The sequence below is a fragment of the Hemibagrus wyckioides genome, linkage group LG11, assembly GCF_019097595.1.
Source record: "Hemibagrus wyckioides isolate EC202008001 linkage group LG11, SWU_Hwy_1.0, whole genome shotgun sequence".
In the NCBI taxonomy this organism is placed as follows: Eukaryota; Metazoa; Chordata; class Actinopteri; order Siluriformes; family Bagridae; genus Hemibagrus; species Hemibagrus wyckioides.
In genome coordinates this window covers 3,671,847-3,694,272 of record NC_080720.1, presented here as the reverse complement: position 1 = coordinate 3,694,272, position 22,426 = coordinate 3,671,847, and the positions used below count along the sequence as shown (strand labels likewise).

Sequence of the window (22,426 nt, the reverse complement as noted above, 5' to 3'; positions counted from 1 at the left end):
AGTTCAAGGACTGGGGCTGGACAGAGCGTTGTTTTTAATGGACACAAAAATGCTGGACATTTCTGGACTACCAGCCTTTTACCGTGGATTTTTTAAAATTTGGAACTGTTTTAAGAAACAATACAAGGGCTGTAGAACGCTACACTGGCTGCTGGAGGAACCTCTGGTGTACGGTGGGAGACTGGACATCTCCAGTGTGACCGTCCCTGCACTGTCCAGAACTCTCATCTCCTCAGGGATTATAACGCTCCGGGAGCTTGTGAACATCGCGGGGTCGGACTTGTCGAGGGCAGAGGACCTGGCAGCGCGTATGGGACTGCGGTCCCTGCGTGTTGTCAATCAGCTCCTACACCGCTGGAAATCTGCATTGACATCAGAGGAGCGTGTTCAGCTAATGGACTATTCACACACAGAGACTGGTCCTACAGAGGACGAACCCTTTCCCCAGCTGAACATCGCTCCTGACCTCGACGGGTGTGCAGGCCCCCTCCTGGAGTGCCGGGGTGAAGGGGAGATGGACTTTGGGTCAGTGTCGGGGAAGCTGCTCTACAGAGCGTGTGTAAAGGTTTTAAACAAGAAAAAGCTGAGTGGGAGGGTGGACACCCCATGGAGAAGTGTACATGTGTACATTAATGATGATTTTAAACCAGAGTGGACGCACTGTATAAACCATCGTTAACTAAAAAAGCTGCCGACCTCCAATGGAGGATTTTACACTGTATTATCTCTGTGAACTCTTTTATTTCTGTTTTAAATCCTGATATTGCACATGATTGTCCTTTTTGTTCACGAAACAGTTTTTCATGCTTTTATTCACTGCTCCAGATTACTTCCACTGTTTGTGTTTTTACGGAGCATTTTAAGGTCTTTTAATGTTGTTTTTACTTTTCAGTGTTTTATTTTTGGTTTTAAGTACGTCACAAAACACCGGTTCAGGTGCCAACTGATTAATTTTATATTTGGTCAGGCCAAAATGGCAATATACCTGAGCCGGAAAAACCAAATTGCACAAAGCACTGACTATGACGCCATAAAAATTCTGAAAAGGCTAATGAAATCTAGAATTTCAATTGATTTTAATTTTTATAAAAGTATGAATGACTTGGATATGTTTAAATGTGTGTGGTGTTGTGATAATGTGTTGTGTTCTGTTGCAGAAAGGAAACTTAACTTTGCAGCAGAACTAATCACTCATATTTAAAATAATTTATTGACATTTATTTTAATACGTATTTATTTATTTATTTATTTACTTATTTATTTGTTAAGTCACTGTGACATATGTGACTTGTGTAAATAAAGATGCGTAAAAAGTCAAAAAAAAGTCTCTCTCTCTCTCTCTCTCTCTCTCTCTCTCTCTCTCTTTGTCCTTCCATTCATATTAAAACAATCAATCTTTCAGACAAAGATATTGAGTGTCCAGAGGGTTTTGTTTTGACCCCACAGATCCTCTGGGTGTTTTTCTCCACCTCCACAGCCTCTAAGCCCTTTTGAAACACATGAAAAGCTCAGGATTTCATTTGGGATGAAAGGGACATGTCCAGCACGTCCTCCCATGTTCAGAGACACTAAGGGTCACTCGGGTTAACACGAAATAATGCTGTAAACAGCTGTCTGTCTGATTTATAGCACACAGGGCTTACAGAGAGAGAGAGAGAGAGAGAGAGAGAGAGAGAGAGAGAGGAGGCTGGGGGTGTACCTAATAAACTGACAACTCACTCTGTATGTGTTACTGCTGAACTTGTATGAAAAATAATTTGCAACGTATTTCTACTTATAGAATCAATCTAATAGACCACCTCTCTCTCTCTCTCTCTCTCTCTCACACACACACACACACACACACAGGTCAGGTTGTCATTCCTCACATGGACAGGTCGGTATTCAGAGAGTGTGTCTGAAGCTTAAGGGCTTATTTCAGACCCATTTACTTCAATTTCTTCTCTCCTTACCCTCCTCGCTTCAGTCCATCGTCCAGCCCTTTTTTAGTGTTTCTCTGTTTTTAGGATTTACTGATACTCTCTCTCTCTCTCTCTCTCACACACACACACAGTGTAAGCTCCTGTCAGAAGGAAGGATAAGACAAATCTCCGAACACGGGATTAAAGAGTCATGAGAAAGAAAGAACACAAATACACAGATCTCATAATGACGTGTCTGTCTGTCTGTTTCTTTCTCTCTCACACACACACACACACACACACACACACTGCGCTGTAATGAATTTGACTCATTTGTTAAACATTAGAGAGAAGAGCAGGATGAAAAAGGAAGGATGAGCGGAGCAAAAACAAAAACCTCACACACATTTTATGAGCTACATATAGATCTCTCTCTCTCTCTCTCTCTCTTTCTTTCTATCCCCTGTCTATTTGCTTGTCCACTTCCTCCTTTCTCTCTCTCTTGCCTTCTCTCTTTCTGACTTTCTCCTTGTCTGCTGTCTATCTGTCTGTCTTACTCTCTTCCCCTTTCTCCACCCCCCTCTCTGTCTATCCACTGTTTATCTTTCCTTTTCTCCCTCTCTCTCTCTCTCTCTCTCTCTCTCTCTCTCTTTTGCCTTCTCTGTCTTTCTCTCTATCCACTGTCTGTCTGTCTCCCTCTTTTTCCTTTTCTCCCTCTCTCTCTCTCCTTCTCTCCATCTTTCTCTCTATCCTCTGTCTCTCTCTCTCTCATATCTGAATTCTGATCAGAGAATTCTTCTTCTGATCTGGTCAGAAGGATGAAGGAGTTTCTGCATAGCAGTTTCTCAGTAATGCAACAAGCTGTGTATTTGCCCTTTTAAATTGAAAAGAGACAGAAAAAGAGTCTGGTGAGGAAACAGCTGTTTACTGCAGAGAATAAAACATCTGGATGCAGGATGTTTGAGAAAACAAACAATTCCCAGGTGTAATGAAGATACAGTAGCTGAGCTCACAGGACTGAACATCTGATGATGATCCTCTAATTAATTTGCATTTCTGTGTTGTAAGAGAAAGAAAGAAAGAAAGAAAGAAAGAAAGAAAGAAGGGAAGGAAGGAAGGAAGGAAAGAAAGAAAGAAAGAAAGAAAGAAAGAAAGAAAGAAAGAAAGAAAGAAAGAAAGAAAGAAAGAAAGAAAGAAAGAAAGAAAGAAAGTGTATTATTAGAGAGTTTGTTATAGACTCTGATGGTGTGTGTTGATTGGATTAAAGTTGCTGGTCATCAGGACTGTGGGAGATTTAATGATGAAGTGGATTAGTTCCAGTGTGGAGCTTTAAACACACACACTGTCCCTCACACAGGAATGGGGATGTGTGGAGAATTTCAATTCACACACACACACACACACACACACACACACACACACACACAAATAGACAATACTCCTGGAGTCGCCCTCTAGCTGTCAATGTGTGAATGTTGTTTTCTAAAGAATAAATAAATTATAAATAAATAAATAAAATCAGCTCATTTATTTTAGGAATGAAAATAAATATTTAGTGTTTTCCTTAAATGCATAAAACTGATCATTGTTAATCAATTATTAATCACCTACTGATAGACATTTATATTTCTTATTCAGTCTCATTATTTTCTGAGCATATAACAAATCCATAGAAATATGGGTTTACACCTTAAACAGGAAAGAAAGAAAGAAAGAAAGAAAGAAAGAAAGAAAGAAAGAAAGAAAGAAAGAAAGAAAGAAAGAAAGAAAGAAAGGCTAAGTGAAGTTATTCTCTCAATTACCTCGTTGAAACCCTCAAAAACCACTAAAACTTCTCTAAATGGTGAAATATTTTGCATTGCATTATTTTATCTTCTAAAAAATAAAGTTTAGGAATATAAAGAACAGAAAACTCAAAAAAACTTTCCTGACAGTGACCTTTACCTGTTCTGAGGTAAACAAACTCCCTCAGGCAAACCTAATAGATCACCAACCTTCATTAGCCTGGCTAATAGATCACAGATTCACCGTAAACTATAGTAAGAATTCATTGTTGAAGAAGCTCAGAATAGATCACAAGTAGGAGCTCAGCGTCTTCAGTGTGAGTGGGTTTAATCCTCAGAGATTCATTTGTAGAACCTGGTGTGGATAGGTACAGATCAGAAGACTCCAGAGGTAGGCAGAGTATTGACAGACCTCTGAGCTTATGATTATTTTCACTGCAGATGAAGCTCGACCCCGCCCCCATTGCCTCATATCCCCAGCATGGGGAGACATGTGGAAGGAAGGAAGGAAGGAAGTCTGGGTGGAAGGAAGGAAGGAAGGAAGGAAGGAAGGAAGGGTGGGTGGAAGGAAGGAAGTCTGGGTGGAAGGAAGGGTGGAAGGAAGGAAGTCTGAAAGAAAAAAGAAAGAAAGAAAGAAAGAAAGAAAGAAAGAAAGAAAGAAAGATAAGGCTCACAGGGATGAAGAGAGTTGTGTGTTAAATGTTCAGTGAGTAAAAGATTAGCGCTGCTTTAATTTGAAATGAATCTTTATTACTCGGGTTGGTTCGTACAGTCTCTTGTTGTTGTGTGTGTTTTGTTTCTGTGGAGTGGTGAGATGAACTGGTGGAGGCGTACGACACTAGGAGGGTAAGACACCTGGACGGTGTGTGTGAGAGGAGTGTGTGTATTTGTGTGTGTGTTCTGCTGGTAAAATCCCTTGTATGAGATTCCAGGGTGGAGATTGATGATCTCCAGCGAAGGTTCCAGTCGGTGCAGAGCGAGCACGTGTCTCTGGGTCCTGCGTGTGTGTGTGTGAGTGTGTGTGTGTGTCGGCTCTGAGCGTACATGTGTATGATGTGTGTGTGAGGTATGAAGGTGATGACGGTCAGCAGGACCTGAGGATGAGGGTAACACCAGTCTCTGGCGTCTTTTCTCCAGCAGAGGTTGTAACGTAAAAGCTCTCTCCATCGTGAGCCTTTGTGTGGAGATGATTGGCCAGGTCCTTTTCTCCTCCTCACACTGGTTCTTCTTGCCTGAAGGATGAGTGTGAGGTTGGAGAACACGTCTGGATTTGTGTAGAGATTTGTAATGAGACCGGATGAATGTTTTAGTGTGGGATGAATGGGGATGTCTGATCTGAGCTCCTTCTACTAGAAGGCTGACACCTAAATACTGAGGAACCTCCACTGGTGCCTGGAGAAACATGAGAACAGAACATACTCTTCAAGGTGAACATACAAAACGTGCACTTCAAAGAGAACATAAAGAACCTGCTTTTCATGGAGAACATAGAAAACTACAACAGATTACGTATGAAGCCCGGTTCCCTGAGAAGTTCCGTGTGCAGACATGCCAATTCATTGGCTCGGATAGGACACGTGACAGAGGAATATGCACCAGCATGTCCATATAAGGGCATCTACGTCACATTCATTCAGCTTGCCTTTGTCTGAAGGAAGTGTGAAAGGACGCTTGGGGTGTGTCCAGCAATGCAGCGTCTCGTTCCCTTCTCAGGGAACCGGGTTATTTATGTAACCTGTTGTAGTTGCCTTTTGAGGGAACTCAACGCTGCGTCATGACTGACACTATGGGAATGTCAATACCCACGCTGCCACACACCGGTTGATGTCTGTCCCAGGGGCCATGAGAGAGCACGAGCGGACCAGAAACAGAACACCCATTAGCCCTGCAGGACTTAAGACCCAAGAGTGGGGTCTGGGTCCAGGTCCAGGTTATAAAACCTGACAAAGGTGTGTGGAGAGGACTAGTCTACCGCAGCACAAATCTCCTGGAGGGGAACACCCCTAGCCAGGGCGCTGGATGAGGCAACACCCCTAGTGGAGTGAGCTCTGACCCCTAGAGGCAAAGCAATACAGCGTGCCTCGTAGGCCTGGGTAATGGCCTCTACCACCCAGTGTGCCAAGCACTGCTTGGAGACCGGATTACCCTTGTTCCAGTTCCCAAAGCAGACGAACAAGTAGAAGGACTTACGCCACGTGCTGGAGCTGTCACTGGGCAGAGCATGTGCAGCCTCTCCTGTTCTGCCGACTCATGGGATGGAAGGCAGAAGGCCTGCAGGATGACCGGACAACCAGCCATCTTGGGCACCTTTGGGACATATCCAGCCCAGGGGTGCAAGATAGCCTTAGACATGCCAGGGGCAAACTCCAGGCAGCCTACAGATCCCCTACCTGTCAAAGGGAGACCAAGTCTAAAAGCAGAGCTGTCTTAAACTCAGAAACTTCTCTGTGTGAGGTCCCAAGAGGAGAGGTATGGTTTGCAGGAAGGCCTCAGCCACTGGCACAGCGCAGAAAGCAAGAGACCAGAGGGTTCCTACCTAGGGAGGCCACAAGGACAAGGGTGTGGTATGCAGCAATGGCGGCTATGTACACCTTTAAGGTAGAGGAGGACAGGCCCCGAGAAAGGTGAGACTGTAGGAAACCCAGCATTGTACTGATCGGGCACTGCACTGGGTCCTGCTCGCGCCGAGCGCACCAGAGACTAAAAAGCCTCTACTTAAGAGAATACAGCTTCCTAGTGGAGAGAGCCCTAGCATTCAGCAGAGTCTCCACAACCTCTGACGAGGCCTGCCTTTAGGAACCGGTCCCCCTCAGGGGCCAGACCCAGAGCTTCCACATCAGGGGTGGAGAATCACCCAACATGCCTAAGAGAGGAGATAATTCCTAATGGGAATCTCCCAAGGAGCACCGTCTAGGAGGGAGACAAGGTCCGTGAACCAAACTCGAGCGGGCCAGCGGGGAGCCACTAGAATAAGGTGGACCAGTCATGGCGCACTCTGGCTAGGACTTGTGGAAGCAGAGCTACTGGGGGAAAGGCGTACAGACGCAGCCACGGTCAGGTCTGCACCAGAGCATCCAGGCCCAGAGGGGCTGGATGAGAAAGGGAGTATCACAGCGGACAGTGTGTCGACTCCTCTGAGGCGAACAGATCCACTTCCGCTCGGCCATAAATCCGCCAGATGGTCTCCACCACCTGAGGGTGCTCTCAGCAAAATAAAAATCAAGGTCGTTGACCGGAAGATCAGGGATTCAAGCCCCAGCACTGCCAAGTTGCCACTGTTGGGCCCTTGAGCAAGGCCCTTAACCCCACAGCCCTCATCTCCAGGCAATTTATGTGCCACAAGAGTTGAGGGGCTTCCCAAAGACCCTGAGCAGGGTGGCCGTCCAAGACCGCACCCCAGCGTGAATGGTGACACACCCCTGAGTGGGACCCAAAACCAGAAACTGGGGTCTTGTCCACGTAAGTAAGGTACGAAGCCCGCAGCGTGTAACCCTGATTGCATCCAGGGGATTCCTGTGGGGATGGAAGCCCACACCTCTGAGCCAGAACTGGAATGGCCTGTGTGAAGCAGACCCAAAGTGATCTCGTTGCCTGCTGCCACCATGAGGCCGAGGAGACTCTGCGCTTTGGTGACAGAGTGGCTCTGGTCGAGCCAAACAGCATTTACTGCTGACAGTATATAAGCCACCCGAGCAGGAGATAAACATGCCCGCATTGTGGTGGAATCCCAAATTACCCCCAAGAAGTTGGTTCTCTGAGATTGAGTTGATCCTGAGGCCTATAGACCTCATATGGGCAAGCACCACATCCCGGTGACTGGCTGCCATGGCCTTGGAGTGGGCCAGGATAAGCCAGTCATCCAAGTAATTGAGAACATGGATGCCCTGGAGACACAATGGCGCTAGGGCAGCATCCATGCACTTCGTGAAGGTGCACAGCGTCGCTAGACCGAAAGGAAGAACCTGATACTGGTAAGCTTCACCCCCGAAAGCAAACCTAAGGAACTTCCTGTGTTCTGGTTGGATGCCTATGTGAAAATAGGCATCCTTGAGGTCTATCGTCACGAACCAGTCCATTTGTGATGTAATCAGATTGGTAGTGAGCATCTTGAACTTGAACCTCTTTAGGGCAGAGTTCAAAGCTTGGAGGTCGAGAACTGGATGCAGCCCCCCGTCTCTCTTTGGTATAACAAAATACCAGCCGTAAAAGCCCGAATCCTGATCTGGAAGGGGAACATGCTCTATGACCCCTTTTCTCAGAAGGGAGAGAAGTTTGTCTTAGAGGAACAAGTTTGGTGTGCGCCGACGATAGTAGGCAGCACTCCCTGAAATTGAGGGAGATAGGTGGCAAACTGGATCCTGTACCCTTTCTTTATGGTATCTAGGACCCACTGAGAGACACCTGTCTCCACACTGCCATGTTGTCTGAGAGAGGTGTCAGACTCATTTCTTCCTTCCTGGTGTCCTGAAACAGCACACTGGCAGGTACAGACCAGGGGGATAGATGTATAAAGGAAACGGGTGCAAGGGTGGGTCCTACTGACCCCCAAAATGCCAGAGGCGGTGGGGTAGAGGGTAGGTAGAAAAAATGCACGCCGTATATGGATTTTTCCAGGATCTCGATATCTCAGCATGGAGGTCTGGAAAAAAAGGCAGCTGTCTGTGTGGGGTCTGCTTTCTACTCTGGCCAATCTAAATTTAATTTCCCCATGGCATGCGTGATGATGTCAAGAAGCTCCTTGAATGGCTGCGGTGGCAAATTGGCGGAGAAATTCCCTTCGTCATCCACGTCAAATTCCTCAAAACCCAATGCAGACAGAGAAATATCCACTTCCGAGTTGGGAGAAATCACAGCACGAGCTTCCAAAGCTGAAATGTGGACATCAGAGTCAGGGGAGAGGACAAGAGAAAGGGAAGAACCCATCTCCTGTTCCTCTTCTACTACCTCCATCTGTGAACCCCATGATCTAAGCTGCCTGAACCATGAGGTGCAGACGTGTGGCTGGTAAACAATGCCAAATGGGATTGGAGCTTGCGAGGGGGAAATCTCCCGCAATGCATGCAGCCAGATCCCTCGAGAGCCGACCGGGCATCCTCCTAACCCAAGCAAACCATGCAAAGAGCATGTGTGTCATCCTCCGTACGAAAACACAGACACGGATGCACACACCTCTTTTTTAGCCATACCTGCTTCGGAACAGACACTCGACACTCACACAACAGAGTGCTTCCTGAAGACAAAAAAGCTGAATGAATGTGACATAAATGCCCTTATATGGACATGCTGGCACGTATTCCTCCATCACGTGTCCTATCCGAGACAATGAATTTGCATATGTGCACACGGAGCTTCAGACACACTTCCTCGACCAAGTGTTCCCATAGCGTCGTCAGCCTCGAAAGGGAACATGCTCTTTGAGGAGAACATAGAAAACATGCTCATCATGAAGAATATAGAGTACAAGCTCATCATGGGGAACATAGAGAACACGCTTTTTGAGGAGAACATGGAGAACATGCTCTTCATGGGGAACATAGAAAACATGCTCTTCATAGAGAACATAGAGGACATGCTCTTCAAGGAGAACACAGAACACACTCTTCATAGAGAACATACAGAACATGCTCTTCATGGAGAACACAGAGAACATGCTCTTCATGGAGAACATAGAGAACATGCTCTTCATGGAGAACATAGAGAACATGCTCTTCATGGAGAACATAGAGAACATGCTCTTCAAGGAGAACACAGAGAACATGATCTTCATGGAGATCATAGAAAACATGCTTGTCATGAAGAACATAGAGAACATGCTCTTCATGGAGAACATAGAGAATGCATGGAAAGCATTTGAGGAATAAATAACATCACACCTCCAGCTGCTCACCTGCTTGTATATGAGCTGGAAGCCTCCGGTGTGGGTGTTGCGGTCATAGTGTCGGTCCAGCACCACGCGGAGTGTGTCCTCCTGCACGGCGGGGCAGAGTCGGGCAGTGACAGCCGTGGAGCAGGCCATGGTGGGGCTGACGTTCACCTCCAGCAGCCAGGGGTTGAGGTCACACCCAAGGAGAAAGTCTGCTCCGTAGAGCTCGAAGCTGGCCTTGCGCGGCTCCACGCTGTCCTGCGCCGTCAGCAGCGTCTGGATCACGGCTCTCCTCATGCCTGGAAGCACCACGTCCTCCCACAGGTCACCTCGTCCCGAAGCCGATAGCCAGGAGCGGAACTCGGCACATGACCACATGCTCTCAGCAGGCAGCGCTGGGTCACGTCCTGCGCTCGGCTGGAAATATTTCTGAATGGAGTTGTTGCAGAGGTGGACGGAGCTGAGGGACAAGAAGGAAGGACATTAGCATTAGAACATTAGCATCATCTGTAGCCTGAGAAATAAACCGCAAATGCTATGACAACGCTGACAAGTCCGCCGTTATAATTTAGGGGAAAAGGGGCGGAGCTCATTTCCAGAAACTAGTCAGATCTGCTGCACTTGGAAACAACAAGAAAACTAAATATTTATTTCTGAAACAAATAATTTCACAAATGTTAACAGCCTGATAGCGTAGCGGGTAGCACATTGGGAAGTCCAGTGTGGTGTTGAACCTTCTTGGTTCGCGTCCCGCTTTGGACAGTTTCTTAGGTTTGTATTTTTGTTTGCCTATTTCTGCTCATTATTCTGCCCGGCTCCCTGATCGAATTTTCCATCTGCTTTCATCCATTTGGGTAACGGGTCTAGCTCAGTGCTCACCCCCTCACTTAGTGCTGAGCCCTTCTTCCCCGTAACATATAATAAATATATTATTATTATTATAATAATAATAATAATAATAATAATAAATTTTATTATATATTATATAATTGGGGTTGGGAAGGCGTTAGACAGTGCACACACACTCCACAAGGTGAGGGGGAGAGCCTGCTTGTCACGGCAAGCTTTGGCCGTTGAAGCAGTTCCCTCACCGAGTAGGGGTCTGGCTTGTGGCAGTGGGCTGATTCTCATCCTGCCACACCAGTAAATAACTTTCTATATGTTCTTTAGATTATTAAATATCGCTAGCAACGACTTTAGAGGAGTGTAACTCTAATTGCCAAATTACCTCTCGGCGCCTATTGCCTCCGATACCTGACACAGATTCTATGTCCGCACGCCGAGTGAGTGAAAACCTGAGGCTTATATAACAGCGTGCACAGGTGCCGTGCATCAGCCCTAATTGCCTGTGCTGGGCTGAGCACTATAAAGAGGCACGCCAGTAACCGCAGATTTGCCTAAGCAGGCACTCGCGACGTTACATTATATAAGAAAAGTCTGGATATGTGAATTTTTTTTAAACGCTACTTAAATAAGAAAAAAAATAAAGCTAAATAAAACTAAAAGCTGTTATTGTGTATTAGTGTTGTTGTGTAGTTTTGTGCTTCAGTATAATGCTGTACACACTGCATGCTGTTTGTGCGTCTGTCTCTCACCTGTCTAGTCTGTGTGTGGAGTAGAGCTGGGTGGAGAAGCGCAGGTAACACTCACGGTAGAACCACACGGTCAGCGGGTTCCAGTCGGTCACTAGGAACCACTGGCGCAGGTCGAACTTAGTGCCGTGGATCAACAGGGGGCGCTCCACGTACTTCTGCACCACCCACTTACTGTCTTTAACCAGAGCCGCGTCACTGTCCACTAAAGCCAGGATCTCGTCCAGTCTGTTCATACACACTATACCTGCAACACACACACATGCACACACACACACTCAACTGTAATGACCAATAACTGATAACTAACATAAATACACACAATAAATAAAAATACATACACAATACACACAATAACTAACACAAAAAACATAACTAACACAAACACACACATATACAATAAAATAAGATAAAAACACAAATATACAAAAAAATACACATATACAGTAACTGAAATATTTATATAAACAGTACACACAATAACTAACACAAATATTGAACATAAATACACACAATACACACATTATATAACAGAACGCACACACACACACACACACACTTTTCTCACCCCTGCCTCTTGATTTAGCTCCTGGTTTAATGATCCAGATGTTATTTACTCCATCAGTCTCCAGCTGTGAACAGACCTTTTGCATTCGGGCTAGCATGGACTGACAGCACTCTGCATTCTCCATACATCCCTCTAACATCACACCATCACTGTAGCAATACACAGAAAAAAGAGAAAATAGAGCTCAGTGATTGGATTTAGTCAATTTATTGCTTCCTCGTGTTGATGTAAGCGTAATGGAGTGAGTTAGTCGCTAAATTCCTCATTAACTAGTATGAGAGGAAGAAGTGTAAAGCTGCATTCACACATACAGTGATTTTATCTCCAGTTGCTGTGCTATGCATGGCAAACTACTGGTTGCCATGGTAATAACTTCGCCATGTCTCTGATGTGGACATACCCGCATCTAGAGGGTATGTCCTTCACTAAAGGGTAATATTATGCATAAAACAAAGCATTTCTTAAACCAAACGATTACTCACGGTAATTTGGTAACAATATCAACTGTAATGTTGTACGTACTGAATGACCAGGTAGTAGCTGTGGAGAAAGTTTGTCCACTGTTGCTCTGAGAGAGTGGGTGGGGCTTCCAGAGCGATGTCTATGTCACAGTGTTCCAGGCTGTTTAGATATTCCTGACACACACGCAGTGCTGTCTCGATCAGTCCAACTCCAATCCTCTGCTTAGCTTGCGGTTTATGTTGCTTGTCCACACCTGCACACAGGGACGAAGAGAATTGGGACAGGATGCTCAGGACCCTGGGTTCTTGTCATTCTAAACCCTGTTTTTACCCCCAGGTAGAGGAAAGTGTAATTTGGAAGATGTCCTATATACATTACTGCACAGTGAAATTCTTTCTTCACATATCACAGGGTCAGAATGCAGGGTCAGCTATGATACAGTGCCCCTGGAGCCGGTGGGGTTAAGGGCCTTGCCAACGGTGGCAGTTTGGTGGTGGTGTTGGGGCTTGAACCCTGATCTTCTGGTCAACAACCCAGAGCCTTTACCACTTGAGCTACCACCACCCCACAGGTGTTTTTGCCCCAAGGTTATGAAACTCTGCTCTGAAGCAGGATCAGCACAGCAGTGTTGACAGTGCTAACTCCACATCACAGTGATAAACGTGTACAGTGTGAAACCATGTGCTGCTAGAATGTTACGGCTAGTTGCTTAGCGACAGAAACCCGATCAGAACCTGAACAGCGCCTCTGTGGCTCATATCAGGTGAAAACCAGGACATAGCCACTTAACACGTAAAAACGGCTCGGTAGATAGAGTCAGGCGGCAAAACACTGAACATCACTGAAGTGCGCACCGTAGCGAGGGGGAAATATGTCACACTGAAAAATTAGCGAAAGTCAGACATCTGCGAACAAATGTCTGGTCGACTAGACGACAAAAAAAGTCAGTGTTAACCCTGGGGAAAGTAGGAGCAGTGTGAAACCTCCAACTACACAAACCCAGGATTCCAGAGGGAACTATTTTAAGTGTGAAAAGCCCTTCTGCAGACCTAGAATGGAGTTGGAGTTCTTTAGGATATAACACAACAAAGAGGCGAGAAGGCAAACAACATGGAAAAGTTTTTCTGCAAATTAGAAGTGAAATGATCTGTTAATGCTGGTTTGGTTCTTTTTTTTCTCCTAATGTGAAACCCATGTTATTTAGTTCCAGACATTAATTCCTAATTTCCTGAATTAGTCAGTAAGACTTGCGGCACAGATGTTTGTGCCACGAATAGCAGCAGCTGTGAAGACATTATTCATTCTGTCAGCAGTAAACAGTAATACATGCAGGCTTGAGTGTGAACTTTCCTACATCCTACTTAAAACCAAATTTTAACCTAATTATTTACAAAAAATCCTGAATTTAAACAGCGCACTTGCATCTTAGAGAGCAGAAATGGGTTTGATATCAGCATTTACTTTGAAGATTTTTCACATTTGTGTAGAAAAAATAACTTTTGGACATTTTCAATGAATATATCGCCCCCTAGGTAAAAAGCCTAGGGAAAAACAGAAATCCTTCTGAAACACTATAAATTCTTCAAGTCCTGAGTGTCTACTTTCATATGAGCTTCATATTAACCACCACTGTGGAGTGAGACATGACAAAAATGTTCAATCATCAACATGGACACAAAAAAACAGGAGGAAACTCTGTTTTTTGGGAATTGCTCTAGAATTGAAATAAATTGAATGTCGTTTTGTTAGCACGTGTCTTACCCTGAGGCTGTTTAACATGATAGATTTCGCCTGTTCTGTCCTTCTCCGCACTCCCTCCAGCTCTCTCTACAACATACCGGAGCAGGCTCATACACGCAGTATGTCTAAAGTCATCTGTAGGGGGCGAGACAGAGCTTATAGACCAGCACCGACCCTCTATGAATCTGCATGTGCGTTAACAGAGGTGCTGACCGGTGAATGCTTGCTTTTCGTCCTCCGCTCCCAGTCTATAGCAGCGTGGGAAGAAAGTGTCAGGATCCGTCGAGTCGAACCACTGCAGATTCCTCAAACTCATGCACAAGCCCACCTGAGACAGAGAAATAGAATCTGACTGATGATATGAGATCTAGAAATTGAGAACTTTATGGCTGGAGGAGAGTTAGACAGAGACCTTGGTGGTGAAGGATCCTGCTTTTGCATAGTGATTGGTCATCTGGTCTTTTTGTAAAGACTGATAGTCGACTGCATCTCTCTTCGTAGTCCAGTAGAAATACGTCATTTCATTGTGTACTAGACGAGACTACGGAAGATACGAGAAGAAAACATACAGACTAGGACAAAGAACATGGTACACTTGAAAAGGGGTGCTAATGAGGTGCTCGTTAAGCATGTGATGTGGATGTGGCCATGTGACCTGCTAGTGCTGTGTTATGTTTGTGATTATTTCAGATACGTAATACAAGAAGAAGTTGTTTACTTTAAACTCACTTAGAATGAGGTTAAGTGTGATGATGTTGCTGTTTTTCACTACTGAAGTGAAGCTTCGGAATATGATTGAGCTTTTCACTAAAGCACCAGAATGCTAGTGCTAAGCTAGTGCTGTCTGATTATCTAAGCTAATGCAATATTAAATATTATTTACTAGCTAAACCGTGATACTAAACCTGACTAACAAGGGTTGTTCCCATCCTGAAGAGAAACCTCCTCTGGATCCCTCAGACATCAGCAACTACAGACCAATATCACTAAAATTCTTGATTACATTAGATGGTTGATTATAAACAATCAATCTCTTGCAGACCAACCTCCAAGATCCCAACCTGTCTGACTTCAAAGCAACACATTCCACAGAGTCTGGCCTTCTGGCCATCAGTGAGAAACTAAATGCTGCCAGACCAGCCAAGCTTCATCTGTCCTCATCTTCCTTAACCTTTGACACAGTCAACCACAAGACTATCTTGTCCACCCTCAGGAGTCTTGGGATTCATGGAGCAGCATGGGAATGGTTTGCTTCTTACCTGGAAGGTCACTCATATAGTGATGTAAGGGATCTATATCCGCTCCACGCAGACTCTCCACAGGAGTCCCCTCCCATGTTGCTAATGTGACACGTTCTTGTCAGTTTCTTCTGTACAACATCAGAAGGATTCAGTCATTTTTATCCACACAGGCTGCTCAGTCTCTGGTCAATTTGAGACTGGACTACTGCAGCTCTCAACTGGCAGGTCTACCTCTGAACGCAATTTATCCAAAATGCAGCTGAATGACTTGTTTTTAACCTGCCTAAGTTCTCCCACACCACCCCACTGCTGTGTTCCCTCCACTGGCGTCCACTTGATGCATGATTCAAAACGCTAATGCTTGCCTACAATGCCAAGAATGGACCAGCACCCTCTTACATCAAAGCTCTTATTACTCTTCATACTACACCTCGCTCCCTCAGATCTACTAGCACTGCTCGACTTGTCCCACCATTTCTCAGGGTAAGAGGTAGATATACATCAAGACTCTTCTCTGTTCTGGCACAAAGGTGGTGGAATGAACGTCCCCTAGATGTCCGAACAGCTGAGGCACTGGCCATCTTAAAACGCTGAAGACTCATCTCTTGCCAAAACACTTAAACTAGCGCTTATTTTTTCCCAGTTTGTTTTATGTATTAAAAAAGTGCTATAACTATTCCCAACAGAATTTTAGGCTGATGGTATCCTTAGTCTGTGACCTAGTGAACCAGTAATGATGTATTCATTGATAGAGATTTTACAGCAATTTTTGTACATTGCTCTGGATAAAGGCATCTGCCAAACGGCTTAAATGTACATGTAATATAAATGACTAGCTTATTAATAGCTTGGTAACTAGATTTAGCTAGAATCTGCCATTGCTAGCATTAGTGTCCACAGTGTTAAGTATTTATTAGCTACCTTTCATGTCTTGTATGCACTGATTCTCAGGATTATCTTGTATCTGGACATATTCTGGTGTGTCAAAATATGCTAATGGTGATATGTGTAAACTTTTGATACTGTAAGATATTAAATTCAGCTAGTAACATGGTGGATAAAGGAGTAGTTAGTTAAGGTGAGGTAAATGAAGTGTTGGGTGATTAAGAGCTTAAATCCTCTGAGTAGGGTGTTAACGAATCCTCCGAAGCTCACCATGAGGTTGTACATGTCATCAGCATCATCCTCCTTGTCTCCTTCCTGTCCCCGGTCTGTACGAGAACAGAGATAAAGAAGACGCAGCAATGACATATTCTCTCCAGGGAGGCTGAGACTGATCTGCGTCTCTGATAGCTTAGCTGAAGTGTGCAGTGTCAAGTTCACAGACTTAAAGCATCATTACAACGAGTCATGAATTAATTACAAAGTTCATCCTGCATAATATCACAGCGCACATGCTCTACAGGACAGTTACAGATTTATCTAACTGTATAATCCGTTACCGTCGTCGTTGCTGCTGTCGGTCTCCTCAGCATCGTGGTTGCCATGGCGATGAGCCTGTGTAGAGTGGCGAGGCAGTCGACGCTCCACCCAGCCTCTGGCCCTGAGAGCTGCACGAATCACAGGGTATGGCCCCTGAATCGAGAACACCTTCTTTTCCTGTGTCAGTGTAACGAAGCATGACACTTTACACTCTCGTCATACGCCATAACATGCTATTTATCTTTCTATCAATCGTTTCTCTGATATTTTATACACAAATATATAGACAAGCGGGACCAGAGCTAGACTGCAATTCACCTACTATCTCAAGCGTGCTTCTTTAGGAAAATAATCCACAATATGCTAGCTGATGTGATGCTTCCTGTCTACAAGTTCTCTAGTCTCTTTTTTTGCTCTCCCTTGAAGTCAATCAGACAAAAAATCGCAGTTTGTCGTGTTACTGAGAAACTGCTACTACACTGGAGACTCCTTCCATAAAAGTTAAATAAAAATCTCCTTACAGGAAACGTCACTATATCAATAATTAATAGGTTTCTGTGGCGCATCCACCGTCCTCGTCCATGTGAATGAGCTGTTACTATAGAAACTACAAATGAACAAGCTTGTTAATATTACATAATGAATCAACACCTTCTGACCAATCAGATTCCAGAAAACAGCACAGTTTAGTATTAAAATAAAAACTTTACACATGTTTTAGTGGTGATTAGATACATAAACTTTGAGGATAATTCACATTAGCTGGTTAATTTAAAACTCATCCAGGGAATAGGATTTCAACAGGAACACAGCGAGGATCTAATTATAAACAGAAGGCACTGACCTTTACAGCCTTGGCCACTAGAGCTTTGGCTGCTCTCAGTCTGTCAATGTGTATCACAGGGAAACTGACACGACTGCCACGGACCCTGGCCTGCTGAGGGGACCCTGTTTCACACACACACACATGCATACATAAATAGATGCATACATATACACACAGACACACATACATAAATCCATACATACACACACAAGCATGCATATACACACACATACACACACACACACACACATACATACATACATACATACACACACACACACACACACATGCATGCATACATACATACACACACATACATACATACACATACACACGTACACGCATACACATACACATACACACACACACACACACACACACACATATATACATACACATACACATACATGCATACATACATACACACACATACACACGTACACGCATACACATACACACACACACACACATATATACATACACACACACATACATGCATACATACATACACACACATACACACGTACACGCATACATACACATACATACATACATACATACATACATACATATACATACACACATGCATACATAAACACACACATGCATACATGAATACATAAGTATACACAAGAACACACACACACACATTCTCTTGTGGTTATTTTTCTGGTTCTAGTCTGCAGTTACTCAGACTGGCCGTTGCCATGCATGTGCACACAGGTTCCATTAATACTAAGTAATTTCATTTTTGTGTCTCATGTCTAGCTCAGTCCTTTGGGCCTCTTCCCATAAGTGTTCCATTAAACAGCTTGCACGTATACCGTCATTTCCAACTCTCCTACCTGGCAATTGAGTTCTCCCGTTTCCTGGAACATCTCTGCAGCCCTACTCTTCCTGAACATCCATTCCTTCCTGCTCACCCATGATGCCTTTACTCAAACTATGTCTATGCCTTCTTCCACCAAGTCTCAAGCCACTCAACCTGACGCCTGTCCCCATGTGAATCCCTGTGACCACTATCAGCCTCCTGATTCCCAATATTCTCCTATTCATCCTGAGTCTCCATCTGACCATACTGCATGTAGCGTGTACAGTGTGCTTGCAGTTGCGTGTGTGTGTATGTGTGTGTATCACCTGGTGTATGCTGATGCATGCTGGAGTGCTGAGGGTCGTCTGCATCAGACTTCAGTTCTGCAGAAACAAACATCAGCGTGTCAGAGTACAAACTTTCAGGAGAGGCTGCCTGCATTGACAAAAATCCAGACCCAAATGCAGGGATTTGTTAATAAAATACAAAACTACAGACACATGGAAACACTAGGGAAAACTAGGCGACTGTAATATAAAATAAAACAAACAAACACAAAACAAACCGCAGAAACCAGGAGGCAAAAACCAGGTAACAAAAGACAAGGACTCAGCAAAGCACAAGCATAAGATATATTAGGCAGCAAGTGAACATTTTGTCCTCAAAGCTGATGTTAGAAGCAGAAAAAATGGACAAGCGTAAGGATTTGAGCGAGTTTGACGAAGGGCCAAATTGTGATGGCTAGACCCCTGGATCAGAGCATCTCCAAAACTGCAGCTCTTGTGGGGTGTTTCCGGTCTGCAGTGGTCAGTATCTATCAAAAGTGGTCCAAGCAAAGAACAGTGGTGAACCGGCGACAGGGTCATGGGCGGTCAAGGTTCATTGATGCACGTTGGGAGGGAAGGCTGGCCCGTGTGATCCGATCCAACAGATGAGCTACTGTTGCTCAGATTGCTGAAGAAGTTAATGCTGGTTCTGATAGAAAGGGGTCAGAATACACAGTGCATCGGAGTTTGTTGCGTATGGGGTTGCATAGCCACAGATCAGTCAGGGCCCATGCTGACCCCTGTGCACCACCGAAAACGCCAACAATGTGCATGTGAGCATCAGAATCGGACCACGGAGCAATGGAAGAAGGTGGCCTGGTCTGATGAATCATGTTTTCTTTTACATCACGTGGATAGCCGGGTGTGTGTGCGTGGCTTACCTGGGGAACACATGGCACCAGGATGCAATATGGGAAAAAGGCAAGCCGGTGGAGGCAGTGTCATGCTTTGGGCAATGTTCTGCTGGGAAACCTTGGGTCCTGCAATCCATGTTGATGTTACTTTGACACGTACCACCTACCTAAGCATTGTTACAGACCATGTACACTCTTTCATGGAAACTATATTCCCTGATGGCTGTGGCCTCTTTCAGAAGGCTAATGCGCTGTGCCACAAAGCAAAAAATGGTTCAGGAATGGTTTGATGAGCACAACAATTAGGTTGAGGTGTTGACTTGGCTTCCAAATTCCCCAGATCTCAATTCAGGTATCTAGTGGAGTCCATGACAACAAAACTAAATATTGTTTATTACATGTATGATGATGCTCTGCGATACACTGGCATCCTGTCCAGGATATACCCTCTCTTGTGCCCTGAGTCTGCTGGAATAGGCTCCAGGTTTCCCACGACCAAGCAGGATAAGCAGGGTAGCGGATGGGTGGATGGATGGATGGCTGGATGGATAGATAAAGTAATGGATGGATGGACATATGGACATGTATAATGTATGGACCAGTCAAGTGAACAGGAGGTTTTTACTTTCATCTCAGTGCGAGACAGCGATCAGATATAAAGACAACATTCATTAACATGAGCATACACGCACCCATTCATTCATTCTGAGAATAACTGCCTCATCAGGATTTCAGTGATTTGTTTCAGCGATATAGTTTTTATAAGGTCTGAGCAAAGTTTCTATGGCTAGTCTCTGAATATTGACAAACATACAGTATAAAGAAAATCTACATAAATTATTTCTGTGTGATTAGTCATGAGAAAGGATGTATAAGACACACTACATGGTCAAAAGTATGTGGACGCCTGATCATCACATCCATATTCCAAACTGCAATTTGAATACAGATACAGATATTTGAAGCACTAAACAGATCCAGATGTCATTTAATTTGCATCCAGACACACTCCGAATGTTATGTGGTCATGTCTGATCTCCATCCAAATTGGTTTACATTTCCATTTATCAGAAGCCCTTATACAGAGTAAAAACCTGTGAGAAGGACGTCAAGAAAAAAAGTCAAATGACTTTAAAAAAAAACAAAAAAACACTCTCATTTAAGTGCTTGGTGAAGAGGTCTGGAATGAGGAATGAGATCACAGCAAGTTTCCAAAACACACCTGACTCCATTCACACCTGTACCTGTGATTGGGTGTAACCTGAGACAGGCATGACAATAAGGCGAATCTCACACAATGGCAGCACGATGAGTGCGGAACAGGGGATCAGGGGAATGAGACACGGCATGTCTGAGGCTCTGGGTGCATCAACACACCAGAAATCATTCAATGTCATTCAATGCAAAAAGCTGTGGTGAGATGTTTTGCCTGAATCTGCAAGACAAAACATCTCCGATTGTCCACTGACTTCTCAGATCTGACATAGAAACGATCACAGTCACAGGCGATTAATGGTCATTTCTATATTTAAAAAAAAAAAGATCACGTGTTTCCTTTAATCTGCAGTTTAAACAGAAAGAGAGAGAGAGAGAGAGAGAGAGAGAGAGAGAATCTTACTCACTTTTCATTCCCAGCTCCTCTTCTGGTTTCCGTCGTAATGACCCCTCTCACTCCGAGATCCGCTCCTGCACCCCTGCCTGCTCCTTGGTTCGCACTAGGTTGTCGAGAGCTCCCATAGCAACGGTTTCCCAGCAACGGGGACGCCACTCGATTTAACCGTCGCAAAAATGACTCGCGCTTGTTCTTTATTTATTTATTTTTATTTTTTTTACCAATGACAAAACAACAATAAATATATAAACCAGCTGTCTATAATAATAATAATAATAATAATAATAATAATACACCTTTACACCTGTTACTACGCGTAAGTGCACTATACACTGAGTGAAAGCAATTATTTAAATGTCGGATTCAGCCTCTACTGATCCTTAAGTTAATTGGTTCATTTAGTGCAGCGCACCGAAGTAATTTGAATCATTTTCTGAACGATTCTTTTATGTTTATTGGACACAATCGCACTTTCTTTGTGTGTTTAGTATATTTTATAGCAAAATATACAGTGTGTAAAAGGTAGCGCAAGCAAAATCTGGAGCACTGAGTCATTTCGGATGAAGTCCTCATGATTTTGAATACTGATTCGATTCAATTGGTTCAATTGAGACAACTGATTTGATTCAGTTGAATCAACTGTAAAGTTTAGAATCATTTACGTAATTATCGGTTAGGGCTGTAGTACAAGTTTGCATTTTTTTTGCCCTTTAACTGTTATGAACCATTTATATGAGTATAAAGTCTTTATTTCATAGCAGTATGCTATAGTGCAAAGTGATTCTTATTAGTGATTTGATTCTTTTAATTCGGCACACTATAATGATTTGAATCCTTTACTCGATTCATTATGTTTATATTTCCTTGACTTTATCTAAAAGACTAAATAGCAATTTTTTTTGCTAAAAGAGGGACAAATTTAAATGCCTAAAACAGTTTCAAACGACTGTTTTGCTTTATTATTATTATTATTATTATTATATTTATAATAATAATAATAATAATAATAATAATAATAATAATAATAATAATAATTCTCTCTCTCTCTCTCTCTCTCTCTCTCTATATATATATATATATATATATATATATATACTACCAGTCAAAAGTTTGGACACATCTTCTAATTCCACGGTCTTTCCTGATGTTTATTCCTTTCTACATTGTAAAACAATGCCGAAATACACAATATATATTGTATATATACAATTATTATTATTTATTATTATTATTCGTAGTAGTAGTAGTATTAGTATTATTTAAAATAAAATACTAGATTGTGTGGTGATAAGGTCAACGATATAAATGAGTGATAATATGAATGCTTTGTGATTTATTCTATATACCTGTTTGTTTATAAATCTATGTAAGTAAACAGACACATGTTTAAGTTTCCAGATGTTATTTCTGCTATTTTCCAGTGA

At 43.6% G+C, this 22,426-nt stretch overlaps 1 protein-coding gene across 1 annotated transcript; it reads right to left on the bottom strand.

Moving 5' to 3' along the window:
• Positions 1 to 4,435: 4,435 nt before the first annotated feature.
• ttll3 (tubulin tyrosine ligase-like family, member 3) lies at positions 4,436 to 21,113 on the bottom strand. Its single transcript, XM_058402467.1, has 13 exons — positions 21,013 to 21,113; positions 18,537 to 18,593; positions 17,418 to 17,521; positions 16,594 to 16,750; positions 16,307 to 16,362; positions 14,323 to 14,451; positions 14,124 to 14,238; positions 13,932 to 14,045; positions 12,231 to 12,423; positions 11,709 to 11,857; positions 11,144 to 11,387; positions 9,573 to 10,008; positions 4,436 to 5,077 (listed from the first exon to the last, which is right to left on the bottom strand). Exons 1-13 carry the CDS (start codon positions 21,017 to 21,019, stop codon positions 4,436 to 4,438), a joined length of 2,403 nt encoding a protein of 800 aa, XP_058258450.1. The 5' UTR covers positions 21,020 to 21,113.
• Between the last annotated feature and the right edge of the window lie 1,313 nt (positions 21,114 to 22,426).

Excerpts from the sequence above, each read along its gene's own strand:
- ttll3 (XM_058402467.1), bottom strand. Across the intron at positions 17,522-18,536 it reads CATGCATCAGCATACACCAG|GGTCCCCTCAGCAGGCCAGG; the intron begins GTGATACACACA and ends TGTGTGAAACAG. Across the intron at positions 14,452-16,306 it reads ATGACATGTACAACCTCATG|TCTCGTCTAGTACACAATGA; the intron begins GTGAGCTTCGGA and ends TATCTTCCGTAG.